The 13,050-nt window shown below is 39.7% G+C and overlaps 1 protein-coding gene across 2 annotated transcripts; it reads right to left on the reverse strand.

Annotated features, from left to right (window-relative positions):
• Positions 1–141: 141 nt before the first annotated feature.
• Positions 142–10,754, reverse strand: smarcal1 (SWI/SNF related, matrix associated, actin dependent regulator of chromatin, subfamily a-like 1). 2 transcript variants are annotated; one of them, XM_072397168.1, is made up of 17 exons: positions 9,995–10,754; positions 9,568–9,886; positions 8,996–9,046; positions 8,601–8,861; positions 8,456–8,506; positions 8,186–8,369; positions 7,861–8,011; positions 6,578–6,739; positions 6,359–6,424; positions 5,936–6,076; positions 4,884–5,102; positions 3,325–3,395; positions 3,017–3,119; positions 2,558–2,740; positions 740–840; positions 417–513; positions 142–339 (listed from the first exon to the last, which is right to left on the reverse strand). In XM_072397168.1, exons 1-17 carry the CDS (start codon positions 10,352–10,354, stop codon positions 142–144), a joined length of 2,718 nt encoding a protein of 905 aa, XP_072253269.1. In that variant the 5' UTR covers positions 10,355–10,754. The 2 variants fall into 2 exon arrangements, with proteins under 2 accessions (XP_072253269.1, XP_072253268.1); XM_072397167.1 differs by having other exon boundaries at positions 9,568–9,913.
• Between the last annotated feature and the right edge of the window lie 2,296 nt (positions 10,755–13,050).

Here is a 13,050-nt window from a genome sequence, read left to right on the forward strand (position 1 = left end):
GGGCATTTTTCACCTTCTATCAAAACAACTTTAAGTATTTCAGTTTTGGGTTCAGTCATGATGTGCTGAAAATTAAAAAACAGGTCCATAAACAAACCAGAGTTATGATCCATGACATTCCTTAATGCAACATGTCTAGAGTTATCTGCTGAAATAGTCTTTCAGGCTCGTTTTGGGGCCTTGACTGACGGCCTCGGTGTCGTGGTACAGAGCAGGCGTGTTTTCAGGCGGAGTGTCCTCCCAGTCGTTTGCAGCCTCCATTAAGATGGCTTCGTCCGTGTTGTCATCTGCAGAGAAAGACCTCTGGAACATCTCCATGATACTCCTCTGGTTAGGGTCCTGGACAAAATCCAAATGGTCAGAATAAAGGCTTGAATCTCAGCAGACATGGCCAAACTCATTGTGCATGCGTTTACCTTTGAGTGGAAGCTCGCGTTCACAGCGTTATCTGAGAGGTTTGACTCAGACAGACCCACTTTCTCCAGTACATTCATTTTCGCCTGGATCATTGGCCTGGGTCATTACATGAATAAAGTATTTCATTATGGCAGACAATGTTCAATTCCATGTTTGTCACAATTTGCATATCAGTCAGCACACATTCATTTGCATCCTTCCTGCTTCGGTTTTGGTTCATTAGCTGAGAAAAGAGTAACACTGATCAATATGGAAAAAAGAGAATATCAATAACAGTCTCTGCAGTTTAGTCATTTATCATTTCCACCTGATTGACACGTACCACAGATGGTCATCAGCAGTTCCCTTAGCTACCAGATAGTGAATGTTCACATTGCTGGTTTGTCCGATACGATGAACCCTGTCCTCTGCCTGAATGAGAATCTGCAGAAAAACAGGATGTGATTTGTTTTTGCTGGACTAGTTAGTGTTCCTTGGCCTTATTCTGCTCCGAAAACTACTTGAGGAAAAATCATTTATAAAATTAAAGGCTTTTCATTGCAAGGCTGCAGTTAATTTGGAGACGGCTGAAATAAAAGCATCATTTCTTTGTAAGAAGTGAAGCTGCGGCAACCAGCACACAAGTCATAGGTCCATAGTGTGTTCAGAACAAACTGAACCATTTTTCCTGGATTTCTTTCATTCTTACACCCCAGATTTTGAATGCTCCGTTTTACCTGCAGCTATTAGACAGCCTCCTCTAACACATGGAGGCAGCCCACATAAAATGATCCGTTTCTGGGATGTTTCTCCACTGAACTAATGGAGAGAATCGCCATCATAAACCGACAGCTAGAGTGACTGAAAAAACATAATTTCACTTGATCTTTGAGATATATGGACACTTAAAACAAATGACAGATGATATTGACATTTTGTCATTCTCGTGATTCCGATAAAAAAAAAAAGAACAAATCAGTATCACATAGCAAGTGAACCCCAACAAGGATCACACCTACAAATGCATGAAATTAGAATTAGTTTCAGATTAAGCACCAGTGATTAGAACCTTCCTCAAGAGGTGACTGGCTGAAATGGTCTTAAAACTTTTATATTTTCTCTTAAATGCTGAAGTGTCTTCATGCCAGTATCTAAAGAGCTTTGAGGGAGGGCTTCAAAAAACAGATGGTTGATGCCTATGAGTCTAAAAAGATTGAATAGGACTGGAAATGATCTCTAAATGTGGGGTAGATTTCAAGAACCTTTCATTTTCACCACAGCATATGCAGGAAATTCTTGTCACCGTTGGTGTTGCAGCGTAAAGTTCTTAAATTAGGAGAGCACTGCACTCACTTAACCTGCACTGGATGTTTGCCAGGAGAAAGCCTCTGCTGCCCAATAGTTGACCAGTGAGCAATTATACAACCAGGTAAAATGCAGACAAGAACTTATTTCTGCAAAAAGGGTCAATACTAGCTTCTGGAGCAAAGGATGTAATTACTTTCCCCACAGAACGCTCTTACACTTATTGATCGTTTTTGTAATGATTAATGGAGAAAGCTTATGTTTCCAGTCATTCTGTTCAAGTACACCACCTTTATTAAAAGTGATTCTTTCAGAAAGACTCGATTGTTAGCTTGTCCAAATATGTCGAAGACTATGTCGATGGGATATCCTTTTTCCATTTCCTTTGAGTCTTTTTTATCTTTAGTGACACAAGGGCTTTATCATCCGTCTTTGTCCTCCATTTTCCTGCCCTGTAGCAGAAGTTCAGAGATTCCCAAAATTAATTTCCCAATGATGTTTTTCAAGCAGCATTAATCAGTTTTTTTGTGGCATGTAATCAATAAACATGAAGAACTCATATATATTGTACCGATTTATACAAATCTAATGGCTAAAGTGCTACCAGATATTAAACACTTATGAGACCAAAGGATACCAAATTATTTAAGCATTCAACACGTTTGATACCACCTGAAGAACGTACATTCAGACGAGAGTCTCGACCCTGTTATAAATACGTGGCCTACATCGCAAGTTAGAGCTAAAAGAAGTTAAAACCGACAGCTGGAACCAAAAAACAGAATCAAAACAGGAATATGGTGAAGTTACTACAACGAGTGCAGAGAATTTTGAAGTGATAACTCCCATGGCTTACCCCAGGGTTCCAGAAAAGCTCAGCAAAGATCACCAGGTCGGCAGAGTGCAGGGTGAGCCCCATGTTAGCAGCGGTGATGGACAGAATAGCCACACAGCTCTTGGTCGAGAACTGAAACTTTTCACACAGCTGCTGTCGCTCCGCCGATGGAGTCGTCCCATCAATACGGATAAAGCTGACACCCTGTTGGGAGAAATGGTGGCCGACTTATAACCTTCCTCAAAAACCAACATGGTAAAAACAATTCTTTTAGGAGGTGAATCGAGATGAATCGAAGCTAACCAATCAATCTTCTTATGACACTTATGACAATAAGTCCAGACAGTCCAGCTACAAGATGACATTGCTGACTTTAATTCCCACAAACGATCGAATCAACAGTTATTGGCTGAAAGAGGAAAAAACTGTACTCTGATGTGATTGAAGCCCTTTGAATGGTTTATCCTGGGTATATCTGACCTTTTTAACCAGTTCAGCGGTGATGTGATCCAGGACTAACTTATGATGGGCAAACACGAGAAACTTCTCCCTCCCACACTCCAGCATGTCTGTGATGTATTCCCTGACAAGAACAGAACAACACACAGGATTATTCCAAGGAAAGACAAAGGAATATTCACTCCTTGGATGAAGCATTTAGGTTCAGTAAAATCAAATTCAGTCGCAACATTCTGACAAAAGATTCACTTTAGATTTTAATCTTAGTGCCCACCAAGCGTAAGCTGCTTCGACTAACTGATCTCCATCATTAGAGGGTTTGTACTTACATAATGGCTTGTAGCTTGGCTTCAGCAGTGTGGTTGTAAAAAACAAGCAAAGCCTCCTTCTCCTCTTTTTTCTGAAAAAGCGATGAGGAACATCACAACATAAGAACTGACAGCAGACTGTGTTTGATGATTTGATAGGACTCTGTGTGATTTTGCACAATCACGCTCAGCGACTCACTCCCATCACAGAGAAATAAAGGCCGGACGGGAGTATTCCGAGTGGTTAAATTCTGATTTCCCTCAGCGAAACTAAATATTAATCGTTCTGCCGTTTTAGTCACAGAGCTTTGATTCTGAGCAGTACATGCTGTAGTATTTTAGGAACAAATAATTAGGCCCGGAAATATTTAAACAATTTTAGGTAGGCTTGTTTGTTTATTTAGCATCTTACCAAATCATATTGAAATTGCAGTTATATAATGAATAAGGGCATAAAATACAGACTGTCGTGTTCAATTTGACGTCATTCACGTCTTAGTTGAGGAAAGCTCTTAAATAGGTCGAACCTCCTTTTCTTTTAGGACCACAAATAAAATTGGATGACTAAATTCAACAGCGTTTTATAGACAGCTGTAAGCTATTCCTTTAGCATTTCTTCATCCTTTAAGCAGGTTAAATGTCTATAGTCGATCTGAAGAGTGGCATTTGCGAGCTGTGGCTGTGACCCAATGACGTGTAGAAATTTACACTATAACTGCATTAAAGTGTGATTGAGTAATTGTGTTTAAAGGGCTAAAGAGTTAAAGAGTCGTAGTTCCTAAATAGATCTTAATTGGGGTGTGATTACCCTACAAATTCAACTGAGAGTCTGCGCATAAAACATCATATCATCTTCATAGTGAATATGTACTTAAACAAAATAAAAAGCTATCAGAACAAAATTTATGAAAACGTCCAGACATTTCTGTACAGTTTAAACCAATAGTATCTAAATCTACTTTTACAAATACTTTTTATCAGTCGAAAATCTTTGCATCTTTTTGGACAACAAACGGGAAAGTGTGCAGATATATTGTTGTTGCAGACGCCTTTTATCAAAAAGGTTAGGCTGGCCAGTATTTATTAGAATCATCATAATTATTATTACACTTATTTAGCAGACACCTTCATGATATTATATATTCAATACACATTGAGGGCCATGAGGAGTTCAGTAACTTGCCCAAAGCTACTTTGACAAGTCGACTGGGGATGTTGGGGGATTAAATCAGCAACCTTCCCTTTGAAAGACGGACACTTTATCTCCTGACATACAACCCAACCCCCCCACCTTTTAAGAAGGTCAAGTCAGCAGCTTTTGATAGTGAAATAGTGAAACGTTATCTTGCATATGGAGTGGTACGGTTTCAGGTAATTCGTGAAACGCATTTTCCTTGTCTGTCTAACTGCATCAGGAATGAACTGGCAGAATCTTTGGGTTATTTTACTTCTTTCAATATGACTTTAAGGAAATATTGTGGAAAAAATAGTGGGATCTCAATCATTTCTTCGGACTATGAGGTGATTTGGGAGCATTTTGTTCACATTGAAACAAGGCTTTTATGTAACTGATGACTTACACTGCGATGATCCTTGGACAGCATCTTGGCTGCGGCTGAGAGAGCAGCTTTCGTGCGGGTGTTGATCCCATCTATGGTCACTGTGACCACCTTGCGCTGTTTAGAAGGAAGCTGGGAGAGGACTTCCGATTTGAGGCGGCGCAACATCAAACACTCCTCCAAGAGGAGCCTCAGCTCTCCCAGATTTGATGAGCCTGAGTAGTCCCAGCCCCAAGTACTCTGCAGGTCAGCGAGGCAGAGGAGGGAATTAAAAAAAATTTAAAAAGATGACGATGGGAAGGAGTAGTATGGAATATAACACAGAAAGAGTTGAACATAAATTTAAATCCAATATCATCTTTCATGGCGGGAAAAAATGTCTTTTAAACGCTGCAGCACATTTCCTACTTGATCCTACAACGTATTTAAAACATTCCCTGCGGAGGCTTTGACCTCTAACAAGCAGTTTTTCCCCCGTCTTCTTTACTTCATCAATGAGCACCGGAACACACCTAAAACTTATGCAAAATACAGTCCAGCTAATGGTGTCACACTTTTCCATTGATGAACAAATGGTGATAACACGCCAGGATGTGGTAAAATGAGCCAAACGTGTTAATATATCGTGCACAAAAAAGCTTTTTTGGAACATAACATGGACTTTTAACATAATCTTTGTTCCTTAATAAGACAATTCCAGATGGCTCCTTCAAGAGAATGCAAGAGGCCACAGCAGTGTGATAAAAGAAAACAAATGGATTCTGCTGTCACTTTAACACCCAATGGCTAATAAAGTACACAATGAACTGATACACACGGGCTTTATAGAACAATAATTTTACCCTTGTACTTATTGACAAACCTGTCAGATTTTCCCGCCCTAATGCGCATACAAGATATCCTCCTGAAAGAACTGTAACTATTCAGCACAAGCACATAACTAAAAGTCAGCTTAACGCACACTTAAAAGTCCTCTGATGTGCTTCAAAATGTCCTGCAATCACAGGCACTTACGCCTCAGTGCCATTAAACATCACACTTGAAGAGAGGAAGACTCCTTAGATGCAAGATACCTCTCTGGCATCACAGTAGCGCATCGCAAACTCATGGAAGCGAGGGAAAAGTGTAGGTTTGACAGCCAGAATCTGGGTGTAGAGCTCACAGGGTCTGGACATTGCAGGGGTTCCAGACAGAAGAATCACTCTCTTTGCTGCCTGAGGATTAAAAAATTAAAAATGCCTCTGATCAGACCGCTGTTCATGGGCCACGTACAAGAATATTTTCTACTCAATATTCATATGCCGTACACACAAAACAACCCTTTCTGTCTAACACAGTGACAGACAAAAACTTGTTTAAAAGAACTTGAATCCCATTGAAACCTTTTGCATCTGATTTACCCCGAATCAGTAGATTCAACAGTTCAGTTTGCTTGAGTGCAACCTCAATGTGTGCAATCAATTATACAGCAACTAATTATACATTCACATCATTACCTTCAGCAGCGGCAAGGCTGCTTTACAACGAGCAGTCTTCATGTTTTTCAGAAAGTGAGACTCATCCTGCACAGAATGCCAGAAATGTAGTTAAAAATCAGGCATCTGAAGAGAAATTAGGAAAAACTCAAAAATGAACAGACATAATCTAAAATGAGGGAAATCAAAATCTGAAAATAAACATGAACTGGAAGGAGACGCGCTTTATCAATAGCTCACCATAATGAGAACTTTGAAGGGGTTTCCTGGGTGCTGCTTGTCCATTCTGTTCAGCAAGTCATAGCTGATGATGTTGACCAAACCAGATCGCAGATTGTCTTTGGCCTTTACCACCACGTTGACGCTGTCGGGAGGCAGAGAGGGAAGCCAGCGTCCGAAGGCCTAAAGGCACGAACATCATTAAAATATATAAACAATGTCTTTGTCTTGATTTAATTTACTCCCACCACTGGGATTACACCCATTTCTGTGATTTGTAGTTCAAATGTTGTGACAAACAGCTGGTTTGCGGTTATTAATCACTGGCAGTTCAGGAGCACTACTGTAACAATGTGCCCTTAATGTCCACTGTAGCGAAAAAGGTCTCCGACAACTCACTTAACCATTTGCCATTCGCTTGTCAACCTGGTTTAAAACCATTAAAGTATAGCTCCCATGCTTCATCGTAGATTTGGCCAAAAGCACATGACTAACAGAGCAGATAAGAGCCCTGCCTGACAAAGTAAGTGTCCTCTTTAATGGGACGACATCCCGTGACTAAACTCCTCTGTGGTTTCAACTCCTGCATTTGATCCAAATGTCTATTTAGAGAGAACGCCATCCTATCAGTGGAGCCAAGGCCAAGAGGAGCTCCTCAGAAAATGCTATTTCACATTTGTTTGCAAACTTATGTTGACAACAGATGCCAAAACACTTGAGACAAACGGAATGGATACCTGAGATGAAGTGTGAAATTTAAAAAAAGCACTGAAACTGCAGAAGAAAAGAGGGGACATCAGGGTGCTACCACCTTAAACTATCAACTGCATGCTATTAAATGAATGTACCGAAAGAAAGTAAGCCTATTATAATCATTAATGTTAAACAACAGCTTGTTTATTTTTAGGTCCACTGACAAGATAGCACTCAGTTAATATACAAAAGCACATTTCTCCATTTTCACTTTTTTGTTGTTAGAGATCATATGAAATTGAAAACCAGTTCGTCTTGGACTCCTCATTAAATAAAAGAAGCCATTTGAATACACCTCGAGATTAAATTAAATTAACAGTATTTGTTAATTTACCATTTTGCTCATTTATCAGAAGATTAGGTTCAGTATCTTCCCAAAAGACACTTTGACATATAGACTAGAGAGGTTGGTGATCAAACCAGGTGATCTGATAGAAAGACTTTTCTACCTCTTGAGCCACTTCTCTGACTGTCTTATTTATGCTGATAAACATTAACACATTCTTAGCCATGAGCTATTCTTTTAGAATTATTTTGCTGAATATTTTTACCTCAGCCCAGGTGAATCGCACAGATGACGGAGCCACCACTAATAAAGGCCACTCCTTCCTGTAGTAGGCTGCAATACAGATGGCCTGCACAGTTTTACCCAGGCCCATGTCATCAGCCAGGAGGAGACGGCCTTGTTTCGCCACTGCAAAGCTGCAGGCATGTAAAAACTTTAGAAGAAAGTGGCACACAAATACCAACTTATTGTGAGAAGTATCTCCTGATTTGAACAAGGCTGAGAATATTATAAAAGACATATTGTCACCTGCTATTGAGTTATTAGCTACACCATGCAGAAAGCACCACTGGCTGCCCAGAGACACCTACTTGACTCCCTCTCTTTGGAAGGGCATGAGGCTGGAGGTGAGTGTAGGGTCGATGCTGGAGAGGTCTGCCTCAGGGACATCTAAAGACCTGGCGCCAGTCCCATCAAACCTGGCAGAGAAAGCCTGGATCACTGCCCTGGGTAGAGGCTCCACCTCCACTGCTGCTATCCCACTGAGGAGATCCACTGAGTATGGAACACAGCATGGTCAAACAAGATGGCAAATGAAACACCGACAAAAAGGAACACTATGATATTGTGTTTTTTCTCACTGAGTCTCTTGTAATCCTCGAGCGAAAAACTCCACTTTCTTGTGCCCATGTCTACAACAAAGGCAAAACAAAATTATATAAGATTATTGTATCAGAAGCCATTAAAGCAATTACAAAATGACAAATCAGAAGAAGCCTCTGTTACCATATTTTTTTGTCGGCATTTGCTTAAATGCTGCAATGACATCAGCGTGGTAAAGGATGTCAACCTCAAACTTTGTCGGAGACACCAGGACGCACTGTCCCTGCAAAGTAGCTCCAGCTTTCTGCCAGCCATTACACAGCTTCAGCAGCGCCGCCAGTGCTGCACCGTCACGTGGTCGGCTGGTGGCTGCTGCAGCGTCCACCGCTTCCATCCCCTCCAGAGGCCTCAAAGACACAGAGGCAATGGCAGCTGCCTGCGCCACTGTGACATGAGGGAAAACAAACTTCAAAAAAAGCCTTTTAATTAAGTTTGCTTAAGAAAAACAAAACAAAAAAAAAGAGTGCATCAGCTGAAATATTTCATCATATGGCTCATTTAAATATTAGTTCCCATACATAGCTGCTCATAGTTCTCCAGACTGAAGTTCCATGTCTTTGTAGCAGGGTCTGAAGCAGAGAGAAAAAACTAAATGCATTTTACCACAAGTCTTAATCTTTACCACAAGATTACCACAAAAAAACAAAACGTACAGAAAATAATTACATTATTCTAGAACACGGTATCCTGGTTGCAAAAAAAAAAAATCATGTTGATTAGCATAAGAAATTTGAGAAGTACATTTGTTTGGTTTTGTATAAACTCATTTGCTACAGAACACAACATAGCCAGTTCTGAAACAATTCAAGTTTGACACACAAATATATTCTAACAACGAGAGACAGAATCTATTGCAGTTTTTGACATCTTGTCCGTCTTAAATTCTTTGGGTTACAATTCTCTGTATTGAACGTATCCTTTCAAGTGCTTTACTATTTGACAGAACATCTGCAATCAGTTAGAAAACAAAAAATACTGCTCAACAGAATTCATATGTTTTCATTTTAAATACCCCGTGTTACAGTGTTAACCCAAATTGAAATTGTACCTTGTGACAGTTTTCCCTTAGGCTGCACTGGCAGACACTTACCATAGTTTCTCGTGGGTATGGATTTGAAAACAGCGATGAGCTCTGCATGGTAGCCCACTTCTACTCTGAAACGGTTCTCTGTATGAGGCACACACTTTCCCCTCACAGAGATGGCAGGCTTTTTTGCAGGAGCAGCATTCAAAGTGGTGGTGTTTGAAGGAAGCTGTGCAGCAGGAACTTCTGTGGATTTACTGGCTTGCTTGTAGAAGGAGCTCACTGTACCTCCAGAGCTGCTTGAGGTAATGTTGGCATTGGACTTAGCTGACTTAACCCCAACACTTGCTCCATATGAGTCAGTGCTGTTCAGATGGTGATTTGTCTGAGGAAGAGGACCAATGACTTGTCTCTACAAATAAACATGACACAAAGCCTTACAATGTGAAAGACTCACATTTTCACACAGTGCACATTTAAGCACAAATCTCACCTGTCTGGTCGAAGCAGAGTTTGTCAGAGTACTCTGGATGATTTGATTGCTTGTGCCTGAAAGCACCTGATGGTTTGGTTGTTGAATTTGGTTACTGGAGCTCTGTGACTCTTTTCTAAAGGGTGGAACAAACTTTTTTTGTGCAGAGGCTAGGGTTTCTCTCTGGTGAGAGGTGACAGCATGATCCTGGGAAACGCCCTGTTTATGGAGCTGTGCTTGCTCTGAAGGGCCCTTGAAGACTGTTGAAGGCTGCTTACTGCAGCTGACAGTCTGTCCAAGTCTTTGGGCTCTTCGCTCTAAAGCCTTCCGTCTGTTCTCCTCGATCTTTCGCTGCTGCTCCGCAGTCAGCTGATTTGACATATTGAGGGACTGTTGCGGTGTAACAGCAAGCGATAACTAGCTCAAATTCTGATTAAGACTAATCTCAATCTGAGTTAGCCTTTACGAACAGCTACCTGTTAATGAGCGATGCATAAAAGCCCATGGGATCCGTTTATTGTGTGCAAGCACCCGAAGAAACCTGCACTATTGACTCATTTCTGCTAATGGTAGCAGCTAATGAAGCTAGTCTGATCGTCAATAGTTTAACTTAGCAACAAAACCTTACCGGAAGTGTCACAATGGCGTTACTTCAAGTGAGCATTCACATTTAGCAGACTGAACGAATAATAATAATGATAATAATAATTATCTAAACACATCAAAGATGATTGAATTTGAACGAACGAAGACAGAGAAACATCTGTCGCTGGCTGATTCAGTTAATGCCGCGCAGGAAGTGACGTAGGAAAACAAGCCCATGTGGTAGTAGCTGTTGCTTAGTACTGTAGGGAGAGAAAAAACGCCTACAAACAGTCAAAATCCTATTTTATCCTGGGTTTTTTTTTTGTTAAAACCTTAGTAGTTTTTTCCCCATCAAAATCACTTTTAGTAGCACAGTCTACATGTTTTTTAAATTCAAATTAGGTGTGAACACTGAGGAACTTTTCAGCTACAGCAGAAAAAATGGCCTAAACTAAAGGTTTTGAATAGCACAGTAGGCTATACATCATTTAGCTGAAAGTCAAATAAACGTCAAGGTGTTCAAATAACACTGACTGAAAGACAGTTATGAGAAGGAGAGAAAGTTATTTCCAAGAACTTAACGTTGGCTCCACCACTGCTTTTATACAGTAGACTGTATTTTGTGTCTGATGTTTTTCTTGAAGCCCAAATTGATCAGCTGCCATTGTTGGCTTGTTTCAGTATCTATTTGATCTGGCACTACTTTGCAGCTGACGTGCGATGTAAGAGCAATCACTGACACATTCCTGCCAGAATAGAATACCAGCAGGAGGGAGAGCTCAGTGTCTCATTTTATTGTTTGCACTTCATCAAATGTTCACCCCCTGGCCACTAGCTTGATCGCAGTCTTATACAAATTCTGATAAATAAAGGAACACTCTGGCTGGCGGACTCAGTACAGCCACAGGTGTCTCCATTGTGATCATTCATTCAAGTTCCACAGCTGGCCCAACCAGCGAGGCAATTGCTCCCCCTCTGTGTCTGTCTTTTCTTTAGCTCTCGCCAAACTGTTAATTTCTGTCCCAGAAAATTAACCAAACTCATATAAAAAAGTAGTTTCAAGTGATACATTGTACGACTATTCCCAAATATTTCATGGTAAATTAAACTTTTTATTTCATTGCTTTTATATGGCATCTACACATTACCTTTCTTTAGATCCAAATTCAAATTCCCTGCTAATGTTAAGCATTACACCGTTAAATACTAAACTAAAGCAGTATATAAAACAGTAAATATAGCTCTACCCTCACTAGTGGCAACATAAAAAACGGCATATGGTGATGTGGTAAGGATACAAGAAATATTATGAATAATTGATGATTACAGTGATTACAGATATCTTCTTTATATAATTATGAATGTCTTTAATGATTGGAAGATTTATTCCAGAGCTTTAAATAAGCTAACTTGTGCTTTTGTGGAATTGTGAAAGTGAGGGTTGATAGATTGATTAATTGTACTATTTAGAGACTACATATTGATGGATTAATCAAGACATTATTGAAAATCATTTTAAATCATATATCATTCATTAAGCCATTCATATTTGCAGCGGAAATTTACATCACTTTACATGGTTATTCCTTTGTATCTCTGTCTGACTTTAGCTTCAGATTATGCTACATTTGCGGTACCTCAGAGGTGGGAAGCTGAAACTCTTCTGTTTTAGCTTTTTGCTTTGACATAAATTGGAAATCTCATCAGTAATTATAGAGTTGAATTAACTGAAGTAATAAATTAGCTAATAATACTCTCCTAGTCTGTTTAAATACCTCATATCCTGACAAGGAAATCTACTAATTGCAGTTCTTTAATTCTTTTTTTTTGCCAGTTTCCCACTTGTTATTGAATGCGCAAGTGACATTTTCCCAGTTCTCAGTGTAGCCATAATAACGTAAAAAAAAAAATAGAGAGAGAGAGAGCAGTAGAGCAACAGTGAAGTCCAATATGTGATGGAGGAATTACACAGGAGTATTGGTGTTCTTAACTGGCTACCAGCCACTGTGTCTGTGATTTATTTTTTTAATAACTTGGGCCATTACAACACATTAGTCATGACAAAATTGTACCTAAAAGAGGGCTTGTAGCCTGTCACCTGTCCATGGTCTAGCTGTTGATAAGATACTTTGATAGCCAAAGTTTCAATGCTTACTCTATTGGAATATTTCCACTTTCAAACTAATCATATACGGCTGAAAGTCACTAATGCCTTGTTAACTGAATTCCCTATTGAGAGTTAAAGGTTCATTTCCTGTTATATCAGGTTTGGGTAGTAATGGATTACATGTGATTGGCAATGTGTGATCAGAATAAGTGGATCTACATAATATATCTCAATCTTCCAGATTACATTTAGAAAATGTTTCAAAGTTGCGATCAATAGTAAATCCCAAATATCTTTTTCTTTAAAGCTAGTTTGTCCTATTGTCATATTTCTTGTTAAGATACTTATTTTTGTCACTGAACAGCAACATAGAAAATGAAGTTAT

This window comes from Leuresthes tenuis, unplaced genomic scaffold (assembly GCF_036924035.1).
Source record: "Leuresthes tenuis unplaced genomic scaffold, fLeuTen1.0.hap1 SCAF_12, whole genome shotgun sequence".
In the NCBI taxonomy this organism is placed as follows: Eukaryota; Metazoa; Chordata; class Actinopteri; order Atheriniformes; family Atherinopsidae; genus Leuresthes; species Leuresthes tenuis.